The sequence below is a fragment of the Sceloporus occidentalis genome, unplaced genomic scaffold (assembly GCF_023333645.1).
Source record: "Sceloporus occidentalis isolate IW3139 unplaced genomic scaffold, rSceOcc1.0.p SCAF_1, whole genome shotgun sequence".
Taxonomy (NCBI): Eukaryota; Metazoa; Chordata; class Lepidosauria; order Squamata; family Phrynosomatidae; genus Sceloporus; species Sceloporus occidentalis.
Window position 1 is genome coordinate 296,751,811 of NW_028316981.1, and position 27,641 is coordinate 296,779,451.

General features: G+C 41.9%; 1 protein-coding gene across 6 annotated transcripts in view; it reads right to left on the bottom strand.

The window, feature by feature from the left end:
* Positions 1-27,641, bottom strand: part of SPEF2 (sperm flagellar and cilia associated 2) — a 140,795-nt gene that overhangs the window by 41,844 nt on the left and 71,310 nt on the right. For all 6 annotated transcript variants that reach the window (XM_089496624.1, XM_089496614.1, XM_089496605.1 and 3 more), the window contains exons 20-29: positions 19,045-19,131; positions 16,086-16,219; positions 14,315-14,442; positions 14,077-14,215; positions 10,735-10,872; positions 7,874-8,034; positions 5,953-6,130; positions 5,122-5,371; positions 2,494-2,613; positions 695-833 (exon numbers count right to left, since the gene is read on the bottom strand). In XM_089496624.1, coding sequence (XP_089352750.1) covers positions 695-833; positions 2,494-2,613; positions 5,122-5,371; positions 5,953-6,130; positions 7,874-8,034; positions 10,735-10,872; positions 14,077-14,215; positions 14,315-14,442; positions 16,086-16,219; positions 19,045-19,131 — 1,474 coding nt within the window. The remainder of the gene's footprint in view (positions 1-694; positions 834-2,493; positions 2,614-5,121; positions 5,372-5,952; positions 6,131-7,873; positions 8,035-10,734; positions 10,873-14,076; positions 14,216-14,314; positions 14,443-16,085; positions 16,220-19,044; positions 19,132-27,641) is intronic.

Sequence of the window (27,641 nt, forward strand, 5' to 3'; positions counted from 1 at the left end):
ATTTTTTATCATTTTTCATCTTACATTTGCACATCTAACAATTGTTTCTGGAAAATATTCTGCCCAGAACTACATGTGGATTTTCTGCATGAAAACTGTGAGGTTTGGAGCGGGGAAAACACTGTTTCCAAATAGCCACATGTGCAAGACTTCTGGGCTCTGCACAACATTATTTTTGCTTAGTAGTTTTGTTGTGGAAGATCACTGGGGTTTTTTTCCATAGAAAACAGCAGTCTTGTACAAAACATGCACACATGACTGTCTGGCAACAGTCAATTTTTGTGTGTACACCCCCCCCCCCCAATCTTCACACAAAATACAATGTGTATTTCTGCACAAAATCATTTCCTGAAACACTTTATGATGTGTGAATACTGGGTAAGAACTGCATAAAAGTATTTGTTGAAAAAACTCTAGAAATTATTTTTTGCCACTTGTGAAGATGAAATATACACTTGCTCTCGGCCCCATTTTTGCTCCAGGCAGTTGAGGGGCCCTCTAGAATAACATGGGAGGGGGTATGGAGGACTGCAGGAAAAACTGAAAACTACAAAAATTGCTTCCCTTTTAGCATGAAACAAAATGAATATCCTCTTTAACTTGTCTTTTCTTACACATTTTTCTTAGACAAATGGTCTCTCTCCAGGCTTCATTTACTCTAATATAATACTAATCAATATTAATCACCAGTTACCTAGACATTTCGGCCAGAAATCTTTCTCCAAGCCATTTTTCCATATTCCTATATGTTACTTCTGCTTTTGAATGTAGCTCCTCGGTGAAGGCTAGTGCTTTAACTTTTAACAGCTCAAGTCGAGATTTCGCAGCCTCCGCTTTTGAAAAAGGGGCAGAATAAGGAGAAACGCAAAAAGAAATATCAATTATACAGCTCTGACAAACAACCCATTATTTAGGAAACAGTCTGACCTGTAGTTTTTTGTGGTTTTTTCGGGCTATGTGGCCATGCTCCAGCAGAGTTTCTTTCTGACATTTCGCCAGCATCTGTGGCTGGCATCTTGACAGATGCTGGCAAAACGTCAGAAAGAAACTCTGCTAGAACATGGCCACATAGCCCGAAAAACCCACAAAAAACTATAGATGCCGGCCATGAAAGCCTCCGACTTTACAGTCTGACCTGTGTAACTTGTTTTCTTCAAACAGTGGAGACTTGGAGACTTAACCATAGTTTGGTTTCCTTAATCATGATTAGAATTATATCTTAATAGTTAACACATATTTATGAATTATCTGCATATACCATGTTTACACATGGTTTGAGATAGAATCATAGAATCATAGAATTGTAGAGTTGGAAGAGACCATTAGGGCCATCCAGTCCAACCCCCTGCCATGCAGGAAATCCAAATCAAAGCATCCCTGACAGATGGCCATCCAGCCTCTGTTTAAAGACCTCCAAGGAAGGAGACTCTATCACCTTCCGAGGAAGTGCATTCCACTGTCAAACAGCCCTTACTGTCAGGAAGTTCCTCCTAATGTTCAGGTGGAATCTCTTTTCCTGTAGCTTGCATCCATTGTTCCGGGTCCTGTTCTCTGGAGCAGCGGAAAACAAGCTTGCTCCCTCCTCAATATGACATCCTTTCAAATATTTAAACAGGGCTATCATATCACCTCTTAACCTTCTTTTCTCCAGGCTAAACATCCCCAGCTCCCTAAGTCATTCCTCATAGGGCATGGTTTCCAGACCCTTCACCATTCTTGTCGCCCTCCTTTGGACACGCTCCAGTTTCTCAATGTCCTTTCTGAATTGTGGCGCCCAGAACTGGACACAATATTCTAGGTGGGGCCTGACCAAAGCAGAATACAGTGGCACTATTACTTCTCTTGATCTAGACACTATACTTCTATTGATGCAGCCTAAAATAGCATTGGCTTTAGCTGCCGCATCACACTGTTCACTCATGTTCAACTTGTGGTCTACTTGGACTCCTAGATCCCTTTCACACGTAGTTTCATTCAGCCAGGTGTCACCCATCCTATATCTGTGCATTTTATTTTTCCGTCCTAAGTGCAATACCTTACATTTCTCTGTGCTGAATTTCATTTTGTTAGCTTTGGCCCAGCTTTCTAGTCTGTTCAGGTCATTTTGAATCTTGATCCTGTCCTCTGGGGTATTAGCTATTCCCCCTAATTTGGTGTCATCAGCAAATTTGATAAGTATGCTCCCAATTCTGTCATCCAGGTCATTGATAAAGATGTTGAATAGCACTGGGCCCAGGACAGATGCTATGAGTTAACCACAGTTAACAATTACAAAAGGCCACAAAAACCATAATTAATATGTTTTTATACTTCAAAGGCCCTCTCTGTTTGCAAGATTAAAACAAGTTAATCTTGTATTTTCTCATATATAGCTTTCTGGTACAAATCTTTACTCAATGACAATCTATTTCCTCCTGTTTTCCAGCTTTGGCATTGCTTAAATTGTTAGTGCTGAACTGTTCCCAAATTCACATAACTTAAATAAATATATACCTTCATGTTCTAGTGCAGCAAAGTATTCCTGTTTCATTTTAAGCTTCAATTCTAGCTTCTTTAATTCTTCTGGAGATAAAGGAATTGGTGTAGCATCCGGCACTGGTGGGGAATGAGAGCCTTCAAGGGAAAAGGTTACTATTTATGTCACCTTGGAGTCTTTGGCATAAAGGATATAAATTTAACAAATGTGTAATGCATACAAAGCATTTCAAAATAGTTACAAATACATGGATTCAGAACCTTGAAGATTTAGAGGACTTCTTTAAAGGAGTTCTATTCCATTTTGTGTATAGAGCTAAATTGATTACTGAGGTAAAAACTCAGTTAGCTTGTTGCAGGAAAAGGGGCTTTAAACACTTAACATATTTTATTTGGAATAACCTTTCATGAATCAGACACATTTAACACAGTGGGCTGTTACTCCATGAAAGCTTATGTAAAGTAAATGTTTGTTAGTCTTTAAAGTGCCACAAAAATTGTTGGGATTTGCTGCAGAGTAGATAAAATTAAGCATAAGTGTTTGGACAATACTATCCTTTCAGTACTTGCTAGGTTGCTTTTTTGGGTGGGGAAGATAAATACTCAATTCCACCTTTTAGTGAGTCAAAATATACTTGAAAATTTAAAAAGACCTTCCTCCTACCACCAGCATTAACACATACACATTCATGGTATGTACAGAGAGCACTACATACACAATTAAGGCAACCAAATTGTAGTGATGGTGCAGCATACACTGAAGTAGAATTTAGAAGATCTCTTCAAATGCCATAGACACGTTGAAAGGCAGAGTTATAATCCAAAATTAGTTACCATGTGGGAGGTATCATCCAAAATATAAGAAGAGTGAGCTTTAAAATCCTTGGGGAAGGGTGTTCTCTTGGTTTCACCATCCTCACAGGCATGTTTGGCAAGGACATGGAAGATAGCCTTCATTGTGGCTACTCCCAGGCTATGGTGGTTCCCTTTCACCAGAGGTCCAGTAGGCCCCCTTCTTTACTATCCTTCTGCCAGCAAGTTAAGAGCTTTTTATTTAGGCAGACCTTTGATAGATTTTTTAATCATATGGCAGAATAGTGTTGAAAGTGGCATGCTGCCTTTTCATCCTGCAAGATTTTAATTAAGTTTTACAAGTGTAAACTTCTCCAAAACTCTGATTTTCCAAAGCAAGAATAGGTCACACGAGTTAGGACCTGGGAGGATGGAAGAACCACGGTCTGTGAAGGGTATATAGTAGATTTAGGAGGGGGAGTGTCTTATTCAGAAATCAGTTTATACTCCCTGAATTAATATTACTGATATTCAGAGAATAGAACGTATTCATCATCTCACAGTATTGTCCAAACATTCAGGTACACTTCTCAAAGGCAGTCCATGAAAAATAAAATCACAATTAGTGGAGGACTGGCTTATCCTGATTTTAAGTGATCTGCCTCCAGAATACCATGTAATATTGCCATTATCAAACAAATATGGCCTAATGTGCATCAGCTGCAGCTCCTGGCTCCTTTCCCCATGAAGAGAGTGGCAGACACTGTGAGGTGAATATGTCTTTTCCAAAAAGGAGACACTATGAGGAGAATGTGCACAGAAGGTGGGAATAATGATGTATAAAGGCCATTCACCACCATCATATGCACCATCGCACACACTACCAGCGATCTCCTGTTACCTCCTATATCCTGCCCCGATGCCATTCCATTGGATGCCCACCCATATGACCAGTCACACAGTCGCACGTGTGATGCACTGCATGTACAGTGCATAGGTGCATTAGTGTGCCCAGTGACAAACTGGCAAAGCATAATCATGGAGGCCTCCAATACATGCTCCCTTCACTCCATGCCCCCTTGTTGGGCTGTCTGGTTTGTGTATGCAATCATTACATCCACTGCATTATTGGCAATTGTGTTTTTGCTTTGCTGCAGTTCCACACTGGCGCTGGGCTGTTTATATGCTGGTGTACTGATGCACATTTTCCACCTTGAGTCAGAGTATTCCACCTTCTTTTTACTCAGTTTTTAGCCCCGGTGTGTGGCTTCATGCTTTCCACCCATTTTCACCTCATACATCATCTAAGCAGCCAGGTTTCAAAGTGGCTAGAAACTGTTTTATTTGGCCAGTCCGGACAATACCACCCCCCACCCCCCCCCACCCCCGGCTATTGGTTTTAGTGTAATGAGTCACATTACTCTTTGCTCCTAAAAGTTTCTTTCTGGGAGTTATTTTGGGGGCTAAATTTGGGGTTTTTTTTAAGTGTAAGGACCTTTTGAGTAATGCATTAAAGTTTACTGCGTAAATATTAATGAATAATATTTAAACAAGGGGGACACTGTAAACAATAGCATTCTATGCTATTCATATATGTATGGTTACAACTGAACTTCTACACAGGGAGAGCTAGATGAGGAGGGGCTCTGTGAAAGCAAACTTTCTTCTACATTTTGCTATTTCTGAGGCTGATAATTTTGCCAGAGACCAGCAAGACTGTCATTAAAAAACAGCACTCCTTTAAAAAATATATACAAACACACACACACACACACACACACACACACACAGTCACACACAAAATAAGATCTGTTTGTATTAATCCAGAATCCCATCCAACTCTCATCACTGTACCTTGTTTACTTTTCTTTTTCCCTTTTTTAGAATCTTTTGCCTCCTTTCCTTTGGCCTCTTTTCCACCTTTTCCTTCTTTTCCACCTTTCCCTTCCTTTCCTCCTTTTCCGCCTTTCCCTTTCCCTTTCCCTTCTTTTCCACCTTTTCCAGCAGCGGCTTGTGAAGATTTTAGACGCTCTTTTTCTTTCATTTCTTGCTGAAGGCGCTCTTTTTCTTCCTCTGCCTCAAAAGACTGTATCTCTGTAGTAACCTTAAAATTTAAATAGCCATACTTTAGTACAATTCTCAGGAGAATATTAGCATAACTGTCAAGTAGCAATATGAACAAAACTATGCTTACTTTGCAAGTGATAATAACTAATATTTTTTTAAATGGAAAATTTATATCCAATGGGCAAAATGTAGCTCTGAGGACTGATGTGGTCCCAAGGACCTTATCCCTTACTACTGTGTACCTGCAAATCATTTCTAGCTTATGGCAACCCTCAGACAAACCTATCGCAGGATTTTCTTGGCAAAATTTGTTCATAAGGGTATTACCCATTGTCTTCCACTGAGTCTGAGTGTGTGATTTGCCCAAGGTCACCAACTGGACTCCCCCTGCATGGTTGAACATTAAAAAAAACCCCACACAACTATTCTTCAAAAGCAGAAGTGGACCTCTGGCCTCTGGCATCTTCCCCTGTCATTTTTTGGGCAGTTAACGTTTCCCTTGCAGGATCCCAACTCAGAAACTGGCCCCTAGACCCATTACAGTTGCCCACCTATGACTTACTTCATAAACATATACAGTAGATCCAGGAACTCTTCAGTAACCCAGGCTTTCCTTACCATGTTAGAGATTGCTGTTACAACATTGTGCCACGTCTCCATGACTAGCTTGTCATCTGGAACAAAATTAAATATTGCACTTTCAGAAAACAGGTCTTCCTTGAGTTTTACTGGAATAGCTCTCATTCTTTCTCTATTGACTTCTGGAGAAGGAGATCTGCGAGCAATCGTAGGAATTCTTTAAAAAAAAAAGGGGGGGGGAGATAATTACAGCGCTATAGAAATAAAGTTTAATAATAATAATAATAATAATAAAGAGAAATCAACAACAGTTTTTTCATGCATTTCATTTTCATAATTTGGACTCATGGAGGGGACTTACTCAAAACATTCCATCAGAATGTCAGCAACTGCCATTCAATATTGCCAAAATCCGACCATATCTCTCTGCCTCTACTGCCAAGATCCTGGTCCATGCCCTAGTGATCTCACGACTTGATTACTGTAACGTCCTCCTGGCTGGGCTTCCTCTTTCTCACCTCCGTTCTTTAATCTCTGTCCAGCATTCAGCTGCACGCATTATCACTTCCACCCACCGCTCTGACCACATCTCTCCTGTGTTGGCATCCCTTCACTGGCTCCCCCTCCCTTTCCGCATTCAGTATAAGCTCCTGCTGTCGACATTTAAAGCCCTCCATGGACTGGCCCCTCCTTACTTATCAGACCTTCTTTCTCCTCACCTTCCCACTCGGTCCCTCCATTCTGGTAGTCAAGGTCTGCTGTCTCAGCCCAGGATTTCCTCTGCCCCATCCCGGATTCGCCCCTTTTCACTTGCTGCCCCTCACTCCTGGAACCTTCTTCCCCCACAAGCAAGAGCCATCACTTCTTTAACCAGCTTCAAAACAGAGTTGAAGACTATCCTGTTCAGAGAAGTGTTCCCAGGCATTGCATAATTGTCGCTTGCTATTTGATGTTCCTTAGTTGCCTGTTTTATTGAATCATTTCCTGTATTGCTATGTCCTCCCTCCAGTCCATCTCCCCTGATCCAGGTCTCAGAGGTAGAGAAGAACTGTTGGCCCTCATCCCCTTCCCCTTCTCCTTTTGTGTCATGTCTTTTTTAGATTGTAAGCCTTAGGGCAGGGAACCGTCCAATTAAAAAGATTGTATGTACAGCGCTGTGTAAATTTACAGCGCTTTATAAATAAAGGTTAATAATAATAATAATAACAACAACAACAACAACAACAACAACAACAACAACAACAGAACAAGTTCACTTTCTGGGCACCACCATGCAGCTACATAATGGGCATCTAAGCACCACACTATACCACAAACCTACGGACCACTATATGTACTTACATGTCTCAGGTTTTCACCCTGAACACACTATAGTTTATAGCTAAGCTCTCTGATACAATTGCATCTGCTCAGACTCAAAAGACAGGGGTGCCAAACGCATACAATTACAAGAAGTATTCCTCAAGCTATAGTATAAGAGTTAGAAAGAAAGGACAAAAGGAGACAGATAATCTTTTTCTTTGTCACCACTCCATGGTTGTGCATGTGTAATATGCAACTACATACATACATATATATGTATGCATACATATACATTTGCACGCAAGCAAATATATATTTATGTATTGTGTGCATGAGTGTGTGGGGCTGCAGATATTTACAATGGGTGAAAGGGGTAGATGTGGGATGGATGCCCCATGTACCCTCTCTGTAAATTGTGAATAATTGTTATAAAGAATTATCAGCCTACCCCAATCTGTCACCTTGTAGATGTGCTGGAATATAATGCTATTAATCTCAGAAATCACAGCCCATATGGGATTATGGGATCTGCAGACATGAGACTGGAGAAGAGTGGAATATACTGTTGCTTGTGGAAAGGCAGATAGGTAGGTGTGTGTACTTGTGTGTGAGAAAGAGAGAGGCTACGGGAGTCGGAGAGAGAGAGATCTTATATTACCTGCTAATCCTGCCCTCTTCAAGAGGTAGTTCTTTTTCGACTAGTTCTATCAAGGGTATTCTGGTAAACTCAGTGCTGGTCTCTGTTGGAATTTTGCCTTCCATTCCTCTGTAATAGTCATGCAAAAGTCTCTTGGTATCCTGGAAACGATCCACTTCATTCTTCATTACGTATAAGAGAAAGAAACATTTTAATCAAGTATTTCTGCCAACAGCCGAAAGCAATTCTTCAACACAAAGCAATTCCTAAAATATTAAAAGACTGTACAGGTTTGTTTTTTTTATTTTAATGGACTCACAAAAAGTCCTAATTATCAAATATTTTTAGGCTCCAATACATTTATGTCTCAAATAAGATCCCATGTAGAATGTGCAGAAGCCCCATGTCTCTTCCTACAGTAAACACAACATGCAACTGCTAGGCCCAGCTAGAGTAAATCCCTTGTATCCATTGCTGAACAGTAAATCAATACTTATCTAAGCCCCACACTTTCAACTGATCTGCTCTGGTTGAGACTAGTAACTAGACTGAGATCATAGTAACTAGCTATTGTTAACCCATGCAAGGGATTGCAAGGGTTCAGGCAACTCCATGACATGTTCCTTATCTCTTAACTACAGATGAAGGACGATTGGTGAAGAGTATCTATGTGGGCTTAAAATCCTCTTCTTGTTTGGAATAACATACATTTTTAAAGGCTAAAAGTAATGTAACACAGGAGGAGGGTGCATTCTCATGTCTCTGTTATATTCACATATTAAGTGGGAGGTGGATTAATTCCATCTGAAAGAAGAACACAAGAGAGGGGAATTGGATCCTTCTCCTTCTAATCTTAAGACCTCTAGTATTGTTTTTTCTGTTCCATTCTCATTTCTGATGCGGCGGGATGCTTGGCGCTACTGTGGGTAAATGATGGTGGGAAAGGAGAAAAATTCAGTGCTGTTCTTCTACACATATCTTTTTTACATAAATAAGATGCACCTGGTTTACATATGAATGGTGCATATAGCAATGTCCTCATAATATCTGGTAAGTGAAAGTATTTCCAAACTTCCTAACTGTAGCTTATAATTATGCCCTAATGTATAAAGAAGAGCTGTGTGAAGTGGATTTTTCCAAGCTCACCACACTGGAATCTTTAGAACATAGACAAGAAACAGTATGCACCTGTCATACTGTTTGATTTATTATTAGAACAGATGCCTCTAAATATATAACTGAAAAACAAAAAGTGCATTCATGGGAAAATTCACAAAGCCACAGTCTCAAAAGTAAGGGGAGGGGAGACCACCAGAATGCAAGAATAATCACCTCAAAGGTTGAGGCCTGATTCTCTTTTGCTCAACATTGGACTAGACTTTTGCCAGAATTACTCTGTTTCTCAAATTAGAGAGCAAGTCTGACCTAGAAGCTTCTGTAAGGAGTTGCTGTTACCACCCAGAAGTTGCTGTTACCACTCAGCAACATGGTTACCACCCAGCATCATGGCATCCATATGCTGAATCCTTACCTGACATTCTTCTAGGTACAATTTGTTGCGGTTTTGAGCCCTAACAGCCAGTATCACAGCTTTGGTCTTAAACTCAGAAACAGATGAGCTGGCCAAATCCAGGGCTGAGGACTGGACTAATTTCACAGAATCACAGCTTTGGCCCCAAGGCTCATATAATCCAACACCCTGCAGAGCAGGAATCCATCTATTATTAAATCTGGAAGCAAATTAAATCCTCTGGAAGCAAAGCCAAGATTCTGCCCCCAATTATTATTAATCTTTATTTATAAAGCGCAGTAAATTTACACAGCGCTGTACATACAATCTTTTAAATTGGACGGTTCCCTGCCCTCAGGCTTACAATCTAGAAAGACACGACACAGAGGGAGTGGTGGTGGGGAAGGGGCATCTCTAGTAGGATAATACATATAAAATACATAGCAATACAGGAAATGATTCAATAAAACAGACAACAAAAGAACATCAAATAGCAAGTGACAATTATGCAATGCCTGGGAACGCTGCCCTGAACAATTCAACTGTGGAGCTCAATTATCTCCACCAAACCTGTCCAATGGTATAAAGAGGAGGGAAGGAAAAGAAGCCACCATTGGTATAAAGAGGAGGTATGGAAGAGAAGTCCATTGGTATAAAGAGAGGGGAAGGAAGGGAAGCCTGGAGGAAAGCTACAGAAAATTAAAAAAGTATTTTCTCTCAAGTCTGACAGTTGGCCCCTTTAAAGATTCACACTTTTCAAGCAAGGTGGGTAATATTAGGAGATCTAGCCCTTTGTGATACTGCATCCACTGCATTGCCTTGCCTAAGGGGTTCCCATGAATGGTTCACAACAACCCGATACAGAAAATTCAGTAAGGGTCTATGGGCAATCTATACAGATGTGATAGAGACCGCACGAAGGTTAAATAACTGCTGTCTCATATGTGAACTGGTTTCTGCTGCAACCATGTGCCATATAATGCAAATTGTGGTACAGAATTTATCTACATTGTAATACTTGTGTAAATGTTCATCTCCCCAACCAGCATCTCAAGTTGCATAAACAATGATGAACACAACTACACCTCAGCTGGAGACCAACAATACAGTGAACGGCAAGCAACAGGCCACGTAACTGGAAACTGAACCCTGCCAACACGGAAAAATCAGGAGGGTGTCATAGCTTAAGGTTACAGCTGTTTTGCTTTACTTTTAGCTCAGTCAAGGAAACAGGACTAAGCAGGGGGGGCATCTCTCTCCCATCATTTTACATGAGATGCAACTCCTTCTCCACATGGTCCATTTGCCCTGTATGGTCAAGGATAACCACTGCTGCCTTCTTAAAATGTATATAATGAATATTACTCCAGACCTGCATAAGTGAAAAGATATGGTTCATCAGAAGCCCCATTCGGTCTGGTAACCAGCCATCGTTCATGATAGCATAACGTTCTTGCTCAGCTTCCTCCCTTCTGTTTTCACAGATATCCCATAGACGGTCTCTTAGATCCTAAAAAAATATCAAAAATAAAGGAATCCAATTGTCAGAAATGTTTCAGGACCATTCTCCACCCTCCTCACACTGAAACAATTACAGTCAAGCAGCTTTCTAATATTTAGGTTCAAATCGTGAAAGAGGCTCTATATATACCTAGCTATCTGGACAACTTTTGTTTGTACTGTTTTCAACAAAGCTAGCAGAGGGACCTATGGTTAAAGAAACTCAGTTGATACCACAAGTTAACCATCTATATGCTCACAAGGAGCTGGCAATGTGGCTTTGCTGCTTATTCATACTTCTAATTTTACTATAGGAGGATAGGAGAGTGACAGCAGCAGTGCCAGTGGTCTCTCCTTGCAAAAAGCAGAGTGATACAAGGAGGCCAGATATAATTATATTTAGAATGTTATCTTTGTTGCTGGTCTTAATTACTTGGTGCACTACTATTCAAAGTGGTAGTATAAAGACTGGCATTGATCTGTGAGCTATTGGCTGCCAGTCCATGGGAAATGTCCAGAAAACTATGTGAATAAAAGAATAACATGGCAGGAATATGGTACTGGCCCTTAGCACATTAGGGAAAAATGGTCAATATATCACATCAGACAGCTTGTGAAGCACAGCTCTAGCCTTCTGTCAACACAACATGCAGCTGGATGCTCCCATCATTCCTTCAGCCATTCTACAGAGGAGACTATGTAATCCTGACCAAATAGAGCGCAACAAATATCAATTTATTTTTTAATGATGGTTCTTGTTTTAAATGGTATTTATAAGTATTATGACTAATCACCTGGGTCCAAAACACGCTGCTGAAATAATCCAGTTTGAGACTACTTTAACTGACCTGGCTCAATGCTAGAGAATTCTGAGAACCATTGTTTTGTGAGACATTTAGCCTTCTCTATCAGAGAGCTCTGGTGCCACAATAAACTACAATTTCCAGGATTCCCTAGCACTGAACCAGGGCAGTTAAAGTGGTCTCACACTGGATTATTTCTGCAGTGTGTTTTGCACCATGGTGAAGGCCTACCTTAAAAAGTGAGATAAAACCAGGACTTAGTAAAGTTATTCCTTTTTTTTTTTACTATACACTATCTTTTACTATGCACTGTTGTCCAAACAGTCATTTTTTCAAGCTCTGATTATAAGCTAATGTTAGCCAAATTCTAGAATCCCCAAGCACACAATATTTTCCAGATGATTGTGAGGATCATCTTCAAAATGGGAGCTAATGCTGAGTAACAAAGTTGGAGTTATTTAGCAGGAACAGTTTCAATTAGGTTATGTGGTCAGATTTATCTGGTGCATTTTGTATCTTGGGAGCTTTGTAGAGAGACTTCTGCCTCTTACACCTTTGAAACATTTCTCTCTGTTCCATGTAAATCAAACTAATGACCAATCAGTAAGAAAACATTTTCCATTAAATTTTAGGTTGTCAGTGGCTGTAAAAAAATATGACGAATATGCCACAACACTTGTTCTCCCTCCTGAGGTTGGCTGACTAGCTTTCTCTCCCATTAAATTTAATCTTCAGCATATATTATAATATTTTGAAATTACAAAAAATGTAAAGATCTGAATACATTTCCATAAATAGTGACACTGTTGGTTGCAATAATTTCTTGCAGTAAATTAAATTTCTTGCAATAAATTAAATAGAGGCTTTTGTTTCCCCATAAATAATGCCTGGAATGTTTCGAATGATATTACTACACTCCTCTTCATCGGGTAGAATTTAGTCCACAAAATTGTTCAGTTGTACAATTCATTTTCCCATTCAGATATTGGGGGGGGGGGGGGATGTGACTTGTCCTTATGCTTTCATCTGAGTGGTTTATATTATCAACTGAGAAGCAGACATTTTAGAAAAACAGGCACCTTTCCCCACAATGTGCAAAATGAATCCTATTCAACCAAACCAAACATCACATTTTGCTCCTTTTAGGTCACTCACTGACTCACCAAACTGCTATATTGAAGGTTACCATACATTTCCCACCCTCCAGTATCTTAAACAGGTGTTGTGGTCAGCAGCCACATTAGCTGCGTGTCTTCAGAGATAAGCTTTGAGTAAATCATGTTGCAGGGTTGAATTCTCATGTTTGTTCTCTTTTGTCTTAGTTTTAAGTTAGATTCTTGCACTGATTAGATATTACAGCATAAGAACTTAAGAAGATGGTCTTCCTGCAAAAGGCATAAATGCTCCCATGGATTAGAAGTGCTCTGTCAGTTCATGTAATAACCAAGAAAATTTTATCTAGGTTTTGTACCGGCCTTAGGTATAATGAGCCACAGAATCCAACAGGATTTGGGTTATAACCACCAAACCTAGACAATTCAAGATCTTTTGGGGGAATCTGCTCTGGTATTGCAAATGATTACAATTCTGAGAATTCCACAGCACTGAGCCATGGTTGTTAAAGAGGTGTCAAACCAGATTATTTCTGCAGTGCAGATGTAGTTTTAGGATTAGGAAGAAATACTTGATAGAATATAGGAAGCTACCTTATACAGAATCAGACTAGGCCAGTACTGCTGACACTAGAGCAGTGACAGTTCTCTGGGCTTTCCAGCAGGATTCTTTCCCAGCCATACCTGGTGATGCTGGGGACTGAATTTGGGGTCTTATATATCAAAACAGCCTTTCTACAAACAACATTCTTCCCAGGCAGTTTGTATAAAAAATATATGTGACAAATGATATTTGTATCTCCTATCTATTGTATTTATGTATGTGTATATATAGAGGGGTGGGGGGGAGAGCGGGAGGGAAGGAGCTTAATGTCATTGAAAAAAGAAACTGGTATGGAATCTGAGGAGGTTTTTATATGAACCAAACTCTAATGTACTATTCTTATTACATTTTTAAAAATGTAATATGGGTATGTGTTATATTTATTTTATAAGTGTATGTTTTTAGCTGCTGTGGTTGCTACATATATGTACCTTGTCTTTCCTGAATATGATCATGCTACATGCATCCTCCCAAGGTCTAGAGGCACTACTTAAATGTTTTCTCTGTCTACTGGAAGGTTGCAGCAATGCTCCTCTTATTGTATAGTATCTTTTTCAAGAACCAGGTAAGACAGAAGATATTGCAAAAAGTTTAGTTCATAAATAATTCTTATTCCTCCTATACACATTCATTTGTGGGGGATTCCAAATGGGAAAAGTTCAGTAAGTAATTGACCACTTTTTGCTGCCACTTACAGTGACTCTTTGGTGTAGTTCTTCTTTAGTTTCATCATCATCCCATAAATCATCAGCCACTGAGTTATAATCTGCTTGCCACTGAGTCACAAATTCTTGCTTGTGGTCAGGGCGTTTCAAGTATTCCTTGAAATGATTTCTGTAAACAGTGGAATGAAATGAAGGGGAGGCCTTAGTAAATACAGACTGGCAGTAGAAAGCATCTGAGGTATCCCAAAGTAAAAAAAATTTCACTCACCTTATATCTGACAGGTAATAAATAATAACATGCTGTTCAGCTCTGAGGCACCTAAGTGTTGCTTTGATGTTATTCACGTATGTCTTCTCCACAGTTTCCCAATAAGGAACTAAAAATTCAGGCACTTCCTGTTAAGTTTTTTTTAAAAGACACATTAGGTAGTAGTATGTGTTTGGTATGTAACAAAGAGACAATGGCTGAGATCCTATAGCACAGTTTACATTTTGTAGCTAAGTTGCAGAAATGCAACAAAATCCTATTATGGAGTTGTGAATATAAATGCATTAGGGCACTGGCAACAGTGCTGCAATGTGCATTAGGCATTTCTGATGCACACTGGGCGTTCCTCTTGTGCTCCAGCACTTCCTAGCTGGTGTCTGGATGCCCATCACAGAGTACTTTGATGCACATCGGTGCTCTTTACACATTAGGCCATGATGCATCAGCCAGTCTCCTGGCTACCATTGAGCAATGGATGCCTGCACATTATAATGTCATGGAAGCACTTAATTAAATTGTTATGTAGAGAGATCTTGTAGCACCTTTGAGACTAACTGAAAGAAAGAAGTTGGCAGCATGAGCTTTCATAGACTTAAGTCTACTTCCTCAGATGTATATGGTGTCTGCATGAGGAAGTAGACATAAGTCTATGAAAGCTCATGCTGCCAACCTCTTTCTTTCAGTTAGTCTCAAAGGTGCTACAAGATCTTTCTACATACTGATTCCACAGATTAACACAGCTATATCTTTGAATTCTAATTAAATAGGGCTATTGTGAAACTATTCATTTCAATTTTGTACATATGTAAGGCCATGTACAAAGATTTATGTCCCAAACAGAATGTCAGCCAATGTGACTAAAAGTTGGGATCAAGAAAGGGTATAAAATACGTTATTATACCACAGTCTGCGTTCCTCTTTCTCATAGTGTCATATTCTTCCTGTTGGGGATGATGTCTTGGGCTGCTGGAACTGGACTGGGGAAATCTATGTTCAAATCCCCACATAGCTAAAAAGCTCACTCGTAATCCTGGTCCAGTTACTAACCTTTGGCTAACCTACCTCATTGCACAGTTACTGCTGAGGACACATTTGAATTCCTTGGAAGAAAAGTGGGATACAGATATGAGGACTAAACTTTTTTTTAAATCACCCCTATAATGTATATTCTTAACCAACATAACTTAACTTTATAATTTCCTTGCCTGTTATGGCCCCACCTCCCTAATCAATGGAGGAGAGGACAGACAGATCTGAAGCATAGTGCACAATACAACTGAAGACCATGGCTCTTATGTAACTCTATTTCCATTCAGCTTCAACCTGACACAGGAATGTACAGTCTATCAAGAGCTTGTATGAGGTGGATGATAAGGAGATAGAATTTTCTACAAAATTGCCCTGAATGTATTCTGTCTCTGTTACCTAGTTCTCATTTATGCAGGATGCCTGAATCTAGGTTGGACCGTTTCAGACAAAAAAGGCCTTCTCATCAGCCTGAGAGTATTCTAAGGCAAAGCTGCCAAATAGTCCTGCCTCCAGATGCCAGCCATGCCAATGTATAGCCCTATGTCAAGAATCACTAGGCTAGATTTGCAAAAATCTTACCTATTTCATGTTCAAAATGGCACTGGAAAGCAAACGAAATAGAGAGAAAGAAGAGAGGAATTGAGGAAGGAAGGAAGGAAGGAAGGAAGGAAGGAAGGAAGGAAGGAAGAGAGGAAGGTAGCCAGACAACCATAATGCAATGCTGGATTTTAGACTGCCATACGTGGGGTAGTGGTTCATCAATATAAACCCATTCAACTGATCCTGGTTTAATTCGAGGTGGTTCTACAGGAGGAGGAGGCAACAAGTCTTCAGGGGAAGCTGACACAGATTTTTGTCCTTTTCCACGTGGAGTACCTTAAAGATATATATATATATAGTATTAGTGTCTGGATAATTTTTTACCTAACCACCTTAACGGTTTGCAAGCAATGGTTGCTTTCTTTGAACTCCCTGCTTGATGGTCAGCTACTCTGCTTCAGTATTTCATTCATTAACTGTTTCAATGTTTTATTCATTTATCAAGGTGTGTGTATAGCAGGGACAGTGAACATCTAACCCTCCAGATGTTTCAGACCAAACTCCCACAGTCCTTTACTACTGGCCATACTGACTGAGCTAGGACGTCTGGAAGTCGAAGTGGAAAAACCCTGGATAGCAAAAACTTCCCCAACATGATATAGCATATTGTACAAAGTGCTGTCTATCATATAACATACCTATTTTAATGGAATTCCTAAAACCATAGCAAAAAGTGTACTCTATATATTCATGTATAAATCTAGAAATTTTAGTAAAAAAAATGACCCCAAAATATGCATCAACTTATATGTGGGTCAATGTAAGTACTTTACCTTAACTTTTATTTTATTATTTTTTTAAAAAAAGGAGCCATCTCCTTCTCTGAATAATAATAATAATAATAATAATAATAATTTATATTCTGCTTAATCACTTGGAATCCAAGCGGATTACAACAATAAAACAAGATACAGTTAAAATTCTAAAAAACCCTATCCCTCCCCCGCATATAGAGTGGCAAAAGGCAAGAACTTATTCTATCCCAGGAGATCCTAAGGGAAGCACCAACCCTCTCAGTTATGGCACTGCTTCCAGCCTTTCTGAATGCCTAGATGGAAAAATAGTGGCAGCAAAGGATCTTTGACACTTCTCCTCAAAGGAGCACTGAGAGAGTAGTAGGGAATGGTGCCTCTTTTAGGTTATCCCATGATGGAGTAAACTCTGGTCTATTACCACTCAACTCAGGGTATTGTTCCTTTTTTGATAATAATTCATACTGTGCCTTAACTCTTGCCATTACATCCTTTTTGATCAGTACATCTTTCCTTAACTCCACCTGCACTTGATTGCCTCCCCTATACATTGCACAGGCCCTATTTACCATAGTTTCCTTCTCAACCATGAAGCCTTCAGGGTGAGCACAAACAGTTATGCCTTCTAGAATTTTGTAAGTTCTTTGGTAACATCTTCCTTTGCTTCATCATTTGCATCCTTTGTTACAAACCCCTAAATTTTAGGCTCAACCTATCCACAGGTCTTATCAAAATCCATAATTTTGGCCCCAAAACCTATCCTTGACTTACCGTGTATACTCAACTATAAATTGACCTCATGAATAAGTCGAGATCAGGTTTTGGGGCCCAAATTATGGATTTTGCCATGACCTGTGGATAGGTCAAGAGTAAAACTTGGAGGCTCCTCCAGTGTGTGTCTTGCATATGGCAAAACAGACTCTCATTGAGGCTTTTTGCTTTGTCATTTCAGCTTTCATTTCAGCCAGATGTCACAAGTGGGAAAGGGACTCTTAAACAAAGAGCAAAATCAATCAATCATCAAGGTTTCTTTCTGCTTGGCTCCAGAAAGAAATAAACTCCTCTCAACACTGAATGGGGAAATCTGAAAAACATGCTATCACATTACCATAGTGACCCATAAATAAGTTGACCTGGGATTTTGGGCATAAATTTTTAGACTTATAGACAAGTATGTATGGTGTACAAGAGGTTGACTTACACATGAGTATATATGGTAGGCATTTCCTAATGCTTTTTCCTATAAGATGTTTTTAAAAAATCAATGGCTTTGCATCTTCCCAAAAAACCACCTGTCAATAATCTAGCTAAACTATACTATGCAGATGTGAATAATCAGATGAACTATATTGTGATGTTATACACTCGCATGTTAAAAAATAGTTGGCTGGGTCACTAGTTTTGTTTGAATGGCTTAATATTTAATGTAAATAGCAGCTTTCCAGGACATGTCCTACATTATAACATTTGGTATTATAAAATATCTGTACTTTGTCACACCAGGGATGAGTGGAAGACCATGTGCTCAATATGTGCAAGAGCCCAGGATCAATTATTTTTAAAAGAGACCTGGAGTACAATGCAATGGGAAGAACCACCATAATAGCTTGTCAGAGTAGATCAGACTTCCCCAATCTAACGTCTTCAATTTGGTGATTAATCTGCTCCAAAGTGAATAAATTCTGGGAGGATGTAAAACATGGATAGGCACAATGTCTGGACAAAACTGTCTATCCAAGAGAGATGTTATTATCTGCATTTGCAGAGTTTTGGTGCCACAACAAATTGCAGCTGCCAGAATTCCACTGCATTAAGCTATGGCTATTGAAGTGGGGTCAAACTGGATTATTTCTGCAGTGTGGATGCAGTTTATGATGAATTAAAACTGACTGCAGAGGTTTGTGTGACTGATGCCTTTTAACCATGTGCACATTGTTAATGTGTAAAAAATATGGATGAGAATGTTTTTTTCCAAAAACGTACACCCAGTTCACCTAATTCACTTGCACATGATAACACTGCAGCATGCTAACTCTATGATTATCATTCCTTATACCATTTTTAACAACCCTGAGCACACACCAAGAACAGTGGTAGTGGTTTCCTCCTGACCAACTGTGGGCTGATGAATCACTAGTTGCATTAGCTGGATTTTAAATTTGATTTATCGACTCTTATAAAACAACATAAGCATCTTCTGTAAAACTGCCTCTGGCCACTACATTTTTTTCTTACCTAATCAAAATTTGCCAGTACTGTTTCTTAAAAGTATGAAGATGAAAGCAAAAGCTTTCCTCTTGTGTGCTTAGTAGCAAAAGAGTACTAAAAATAAAATAAAATTGTCTTTACCTGGTTTACCTCCTGATTCTTTTCCTTTGCCTGCTTCATCTTTCTTTCTTTTTTTACCTTTAACAGGTGTTTCTGTTGGAGTGGACTCTGTAGGGGAAAACAAGTCATATTTATTTTATTTTTTATAGTACTTACATTGCTCCCCCTGTGTATGCACAAATATGTGTGCATGTGAGAGAGAGGAAGGAAAACTCTTTGAACACAGAGATGCTCAAGCATGGTTTTAAAATCAAGAACAGGCTGTGAAATCATATGCTCACTTCCTCTCAGATGATGATTCTCCTCAGGGTTCCAGCCATGGTTAAGGATAACATCTGTTCCAACATTTGACATGATTCCAACCTTCTACATAGTTAGCACCAAGGTTCCCATCATATAACCAGAGTTTGATACAATAGCATAAAGCTTTTACTGTAAACACTTGCTAACAAGCTTTGTTTACGCTGACCATAACTATGGTTGGTGTGGTTATGACTGAGAAGGGAGTTGAAAGTTCTTGGCAGAACTTTTTTACTTGATAACAAAGGTATCATTCTCAAAAATCACCCATTCCCATCCACTTTCCCCCCCCATCACCACTCCCCTATTTAATGGCCCACCAGAAGCAACTGCATTCTTGATTGTTAGGACCTTACTGCACTTTATCTTTATGCCATGTTAATCTGCTCCAGACATTCACAGTATGGATACAAATTATACTGCAACTAGCTGCATTTCTGCAGTAATGTTGTGATTACCTCTCTCCACACACAGATTTCTCTTCTACTATACATGCACAATACAGGCGTCACAGCCTCCACCCCTATCCCATCTCTTAGCTTCATGACTGGTCCTCCCCCCCTTTTCTTTTTTGCATTCTTGCCACCATGGCATTATAACAGAAAGAAGTCATGATCGTGCCTAGTGCAGCATGAGATGTTTCAGCATGAGAGACTGACCAGAAAAACAAGGTGGCTACATTGCCCCCACCATTTCTTTATTTTATGTGTGAATGAAACAGCTGCTTCTGATCCTTTTTATTTGCTTGCTTATGTAAACTGCATCTCTTTTTCCCCATGTTGTAGTGCATACTTCAGCATTTTAGGGATTGCTTTGCCATCACAATGTTACAGTGTTTTAGCCTCATGATGTCATTCTATCCACCAAAACAAAAGTAGAAGATGGAGACTCAGAAACAGAGACAGGATCCAAAGATAAAGACTAAGGGGTTCAACAGATCGGCAGTCTGCATGCTCAGTAGGGCTGCACTAGGGCTGATCATTTACATGTTCCAAGCCCTTCTTTCTCCGCCGGGGTGCCATCTTGGCATGCACCCTTCCAGATGGTGCATGCCATGATGATGTCCCCCAAACAGCCGTGCGAACAAGGGGTGTCATAACACCGCGCCGCTTATGTCACCCCTTCTACAGCCCAAAAAGGAGGGGTTCTTTTTGCTCTGTGCGCAGGCCACGGTGTAAAGAAGAGTCTGCTTTGAGCCGCCTGTCTGTCGAGCACCTTAGATTCTGAGGATGTACATATTCACTAAGATATTATCATGGAATGCTAAAGGACTTGATGGTTTAGTTAAGCGCAATTTTTTTTCATTATCTTGAAAAGTTAAAGCACAATATTATCTGTCCAGAAGAGACATGAATAAGAAAGGACAAGACTAAATATTTCAAGAACCTAAAATTGGGCCAAAAATATGTATCAACACCCAAGAAAAGAAAAAAAGGGAGTGATGTTGTGTATTAAAGACGGGTACGAAGTTAAAGAAATTTTGAACACTCTGAATGGTCATTTTATAGGAATGCAGATAGACCTGCAAGGGAAAAAAGACACTAGTCATAGGAATATACACCCCCTTAGAGAACAAAGGCAAATTGTATTGAGAATTAATTAACAAGTTAAATGATTTAAATTTTTTATCAGCAATCTTGATGGGGGATTGGAGTGAGGTTATTGACCCCAATTTGATAGATCCCCAATACTAGACAAGATTAAAATTATTCAGAAACAGGTCTCTTTGATAATGACAGAAGAAATAAATACAAAATTAAAATATACCTGGCAAAGAAATTTTGAACATGCAGATAAACTGGGGAAATGTTTGGCATTCAAGCTGAGGAAAGAAAGAGAAGGACAGGTTGCTCACCTGTAACTGTGTTTCTTCGAGTGGTCATCTGTGAATTCACACAATGGGTTATTTCTGCGCATGCGCAGCAAACTCGGAAACTTCTAGAATCTCTGGGCAGAAAGTCATGTAGCTTTCTGCAGACTCTTGCAACTTTTTGGCGGTAGCCCCGCCCATCCCGTATAAAAGGCCCCTGGTGGCCCGCTCCTCTTCAGTTCCGAATGAGCCGCTAATCAGCGTGGCAACAAGCGTAGTCAATTGAGCAGACACTGAGGGGATGGATGGGCGGGTTTGTGTGAATTCGCAGATGACCACTCGAAGAAACACAGTTACAGGTGAGCAACCTGTCCTTCTTCTTCGTGGTCTCTGCGAATCACACAATGGGTTAGACTAGCGAGCTGTAGTCAGTGGAGGAGGGAGTGTCAATAACCAATAAATGAGATAAACAATAACGTATGTAAACTAAACAACTGTGTTATTTATTAACAGCACAACAACTCAATGCATGGCAGAGAGTAACACTGCCCTCCCAAAGGCTGCATCCTGTCTGGTCCTGGCATCCAGCCTGTAATGTCTTATAAATGTCCATGGCTGGGACCAAACAGCAGCCCTGCATACATCCTCGAGTGAGATCCCCGTCAAGAAAGCCGAGGATGCTGCTACCGCCCTAGTTGAATGGGCTCTAACCCGACCAGGCAGGGGCTTACCAGCCAGTTCGTAGCAGAGACGGATGGTGTTGGCCACCCACTTGGAAAATCTTTGCGGTGAAACCGGTAGCCCTCTTTTGGCTTCAGAGTAACACACAAAGAGTCTCTCCGAACGCCTAGAGGCAGCTGTTCTGTCCAAGTAGAACGCCAGTGCCCTTCTAACATCTAGGGCATGGAGCTGGCGCTCAGAGTCCGTGGTCGGATTAGGAGCCAGAGTCGGTAAAACAATGTCCTGGTTGATATGAAAGGCAGATACCACCTTTGGCAAAAAGGTAATGTCTGTACGGAGAACCACTTTGTCCTTGTGAAAACGGAGAAAGGGTTGGTCAACCCTGAGGGCACATAATTCACCAGCCCGACGAGCTGATGTGATAGCTACCAGGAAGGCTGTCTTCCAAGTTAGGAGTCTTAAGTCAGTGGTAGCTAAGGGTTCAAAAGGTTTAGAAACTAGACAAGTCAGAACAGTGTCTAAACTCCACTGTGGGGGAGGATCAAGGGCCGGTGGGTGTAAGTTATTAAATCCTTTAAGGAACCTCTTTATAAGCGGGTCCCGAAACAAGGAAGGCTTGTCCTGCAGCAAATAGTGGGACGAGATGGCAGACAGGTAACACTTTATGGAACTCAAAGAGAGACCTGCTTCAGTCAGTGTCAATAGAAAGTCCAGGACTACAGGGATGGAGACACGGGATGGTGGGACTTCCCTGGTTTGTAAGAAGGAAAGGAACTTGTCCCATTTGTAGGCATAGGATCTCCGGGTAGACGGCCTTTGAGCTGCCTTGATTATGTCCTGTACTCCGGATGGAAGCGAGCTCAGGATCGAATCCTCCATGCCACCAATGGGAGGGACTGCATCTCGGGATGGTGGACTTGGCCGTTGTGAAGCGAGAGCAAATCGGGCCGGTATTTGAGGCGAAGGTGGTCTTGTGCTCTCTGTAGAAGGGGGGCGAACCACGGCTGTCTCGGCCACCACGGGGTGATGATTATCACATCTGATGAGTCCATCCCTATTTTTGCCAGCACCCTGGTGATCAGTGGGAAGGGGGGAAATGCGTAAAGGAGGCAACCTGTCCATTGAAACTGGAACGCGTTTCCCAGAGCATCGGCTACATGCGCCCGTGAGCAGTACCTGTTGAGATGGGTATTGTCGGGGGACGCGAATAAGTCCACCTCTGGCGTGCCCCATCGATGAAAAAGAAGGGAGACTACTTCTGGGTGTAATCTCCATTCGTGGCATGTTGTCTGGGATCTGCTTAGCTGGTCCGCAAGTTCGTTGTCGTCGCCTGGAAGGTGGATGCACTGGAGCAAAATCCTGTGTTGGATGCACCAGTCCCAAATCCGGAGAGTGATATCTAGGAGAGTTTTTGATTTGGTACCTCCCTGTTTGTTGAGGTAGTACATGGTGGTTGTGTTGTCTGTTAAGAGAAGCACCACCTTGTTGGAGAGAAGGCTTTGGAATGCTCTGAGTGCTTTCTCCACCGCCAGCATCTCCAACGCATTGATGTGGAGACTTGATTCCATGGAGGTCCATTTGTCTTTGACAGTCAATCCCAATGTATGGGCGCCCCAACCTTGCAGAGACGCATCCGTTGTCAGCGTAATATCTGGTTGTGGAAGGGCAAACGGCATGCCTGAACAGACGTTGTCTGGTTGGAGCCACCAACGTAATGAGTTCTGTACCTTCCTTGGGATGGTGAGCGTTTTGTCGGGATGGTCCTTTACGGGATCGAAGACGGAAAGGAACCAGGACTGTACCGGTCTGAGTCTTAGCCTTGCCCATAGCGTAACAAAGGTGGTTGACGCCAAGTGACCCATTGCAACCTGTATCACACGGGCTGGAAGATGTCTGCGGCTGAGGCAAGCCCGTACCGCCGATGAAAGGGCTAGGAACCTGGATCGTGGAAGGTAGGCCATGCCTGTCTCCGAGTCCAGGGCTGTGCCTATGAACTCTATCCGCTTGGTCGGGGTCAGGTTTGACTTGTCTTGATTGATCCGGAGACCCAGTGATGACAATAGGTCCTGGGCAAAGACCATGTGGCGTGTCAAGTCCTCCCGTGACGGGGCGGTGAACAGCCAATCGTCTAGGTAAGGGAAGACTACAATTCCCTTCTGGCAAAGGAAGGCGACAACAGGAGCCATGCATTTTGTAAAAACTCTTGGGGCTGAGGATAGACCAAAAGGAAGGACTTTGTACTGGTAGGCGTCCGATCCCACTGCGAAAGCAAGGAATCTGCGGTGGTCGTCCCTTATGCTGACATGGAAATAGGCGTCCTTTAGGTCCAGCGTGGCAAACCAGGCGTCCTTCTGCAAGAGTGGCAGAATAGAGGCAAGAGTTATCATTCTAAAACGTCTATAAACCAAAAAGGAGTTCAGTGCTCGTAAGTCCAAGATGGGTCTAAGCCCATCCGGTTTCTTAGGGACAATAAAGTATTTGGAAAAAAAGCAGCAGTGTCTGCCGGAGGGATGGACAGACTCAATGGCATCCTTGTCCAAAAGGGAGCGCACTTCGTCGAGGAGGGTGTCCGAGGGGACGGTGGTAATAACGGCTCCGGTGACAGGGAGCTCGGAAAACTCTAGGGCATAACCCTCTCGGACTATTTTGAGAACCCAAGAGTCAGAGGTAATAGAGGCCCAGGTGTTAATGAAGGGCCCTAAGGTGTTAGCAAGAGGGGGGACGAAGTGCGCAGAAGGGTTTCAGAACCTCTTCTTGCCTCGCGTGTCTTTTTTCTTGTAGCCTTGCTGATAACGGCCTTGGGATGGTTGACGACGGTCCTGATGTGATGGAGACCTGGGACGTCCTCCTTGGTGGCTCTGGTCCTGAGGCTGGAATTGGCGCTCGGGCTGGTGGAACCGTTGCTGCCCATGGTGGAACCAGCTCTTCTGGCCCGAGTAGCGTTGTCTGGATGGTCTAGAAGCAGAGGCCGACATGCCATGTTTCTTGGCAGCTGTCTTCATTCTGTAGCGGAAGCTCAGCTTCTCGTCGGTCTCTTTATTAAATAAGCCAGAATTGTCAAATGGCATATCTTCTATGGCTGATTTGGCCTGTGGGGTCAGGTCTGACGAGCGTAGCCAAGCATACCGACGGAGGGCCACCGATCCAGAGAGGATTTATGAGGCGCAATCCGTAGAGTGACGTGCTGATATGATTTGTTGACCACCAACCAGATGGACCTCATTGCGAATGGCGGTCATAATTCTCTTTTTGTCGTCCGGGAGCTCATTGATGACAGGGTCCATTCTTTCCATTAACAACTGGACGTAAGCTCCCATGCATGCTGCGTAATTAGCAATCTTAATGTCCAGCGCAGCAGAGGCATAGAACTTTTTTGCCAGGCCGTCGATCTTCCTACTCTCTTTATCCACTGGGGAAGAAGAAGGCCGGGCGGCGAAGGAAGTCTGAGAACCTTCGACGATGGCTGAGTTAGGTTTAGGATGATTGAACAGCCACGTGGGTCCAGATGGAGTGACCCTGTAGATGTTTTCAATCTTCCTGGAGGTGGAGGCAATGGTAGCCGGGGCATCCCAGGATCGTCTGGCAATTTTTTCTAAGGAAGGTAGAAAGGCCAAAGAAGGTGGTGCAGGGGCACAGCCGTGGATCCTGCGCTCCACCGGGTCGAGGGCGTCCTCTTCGGGGTGGGTGACCTCTAACTTCAAGGCGTCAGCCATCCGGATGACTCTATCGGAAAAGGAACGGACGTCGTCAGATGGCGATGGGGCATCTGGTTCACCGAAGGCCAGAGTTTGGTCCTCTACGATCTGAAGAGATAGGGAAGCCGAACGGGAACGTGATGCGGAGCGAGATCTGCTCTCCGTACAGTATACAGGAGAGGCTTCTCTACTAGGAGAACGGCGTCTTTCCCGGTCTTCTCTACTGAGAGACGGGCGTCTGTCCTGCTCCGAAATCCTAGAGTGAGAGGCTCTTAGTTGTGGAGAGCGAGGCCTCACTCCTCTTTGGCTAGGGATATTGCGACGCAGGTGACCCACATCCACCGGCAACAAATATTGTCCAGTGTGATGGTCATACATCAAATCCGGGTAGGTGTCAAAGAGATCACTGTCCGGTGGGTCTCCATCCAGTGGAGAACGATCACGGCGATCCCTGTCCAGGGCCTCGTCTGCCTCAGTTCCCAGAACGCCTCGATCTCTCCGGAGTGGTGAAACTCTGTCTCGTACAGAACGGGACGGTGATCGAGGGAGTTGTCTTTGTCTCTGTGGAGAACGGGACCGTGAGCGAGGGAGGTGCCTTGACCCCACATTTGGCGCACTGCTTAAAGGAGGCCATTGGGGCAAGGATATCCGTTACCAGAGTTCAGCAAACAGAGTCGACGGTGTCCAAATCGTAATCGAAGAATAGTGAGGTCCAGTCCAAGTCGATAGCCAGTAATGGTCAGTGAGTACAGAGATTCTATGAGCTGCTAGAGCGAAGTTCCTCGAGCTGCAAACGCGGTGGAATGAAGGAACTGAAGAGGAGCGGGCCACCAGGGGCCTTTTATACGGGATGGGCGGGGCTACCGCCAAAAAGTTGCAAGAGTCTGCAGAAAGCTACATGACTTTCTGCCCAGAGATTCTAGAAGTTTCCGAGTTTGCTGCGCATGCGCAGAAATAACCCATTGTGTGATTCGCAGAGACCACGAAGAAGAAAAGAAAATGATAGTCAAATTTAAAAAAGGAGAGAAAGTATATTCAGATCAAGAGAAATTAAAACAAATTTTATTTGACTGTTATTCACAAATATATGATATACAAGGATAAGTCATAGAAAAGTGTTTGAGTAGCAAAGTAATCCTGCCACTTAATGAAGATATAAAAGAGATTCTAAACAAAAAAATGACACAAGAAGTATTTGATGCAATTCCGAGATATAAAGCTGGAAAATCTCCAGGACCAGGTGGCTTTTCTTCAGAGAAACAACTGCTTCTGATCCTTTTTATTTGAGCACTTCTGTAAACTGCATCTCGTTTTTTCCATGTTGTATGTAGTGCATATTTCAGCATTTTAGGGACTGTTTTGCAATCACGACGTTATAGTGTTTTAGCATCATGATGTGATTTTATCCACCAAAACAAAGCAGCACAGTATGATTCAAACAGTACAAATCCTGTTGGATCCTACTATATATCACTCCGCCCCCATTAAATTGTTTAATATATGCTACAGATGTTAGTGTGGCAGAATAGGAGGGATTTTTAAACATGCCAACTTGATCTTCCTGGAACAAGTATCAGAAGTAGTCTGTGGACCACCTGCTCAAATCTCCTGAGGAATTTCAAGGGAGGAACTAACTGGCCAGACCCTCAACCTGCCCACAGCCCACCGAGTCATGGAATTCTCACAGAACAAAGCAGGATCAGAGCTTCACGTTGAAAAAAACTATTGTTTGGAAGCGAGGTAGCCATTAAAGGATTATTTCCAAAGGGTAAAAATGTGGGCTTACAGCGGTGGCAGTATGGCACATAGAATCATAGAATCGTAGAGTTGGAAAGAGACCGCAAGGGCCATCCAGTCCAACCCCCTGCCATGCAGGAAATCTAAATCAAAGCATCCCCGACAGACGTCTATCCAGCCTCTGTTTGAAGACCTCTAAGGAAGGAGACTCCACCAGTACATCAGTCTTACTCCCAGTGCTGCTTCATTGGTATGCCATCGTATTGTCATAAAGCGTAAAGCTCTTAGTAAGTAATTCCCTACCCAAAAATTTCAGGCAGTATTTCTCTCATTCTAGCAGTAAAGTGTTACTGATAGGTTACTCTTAAAATAATAAGCAATGAGTAAGTCACATG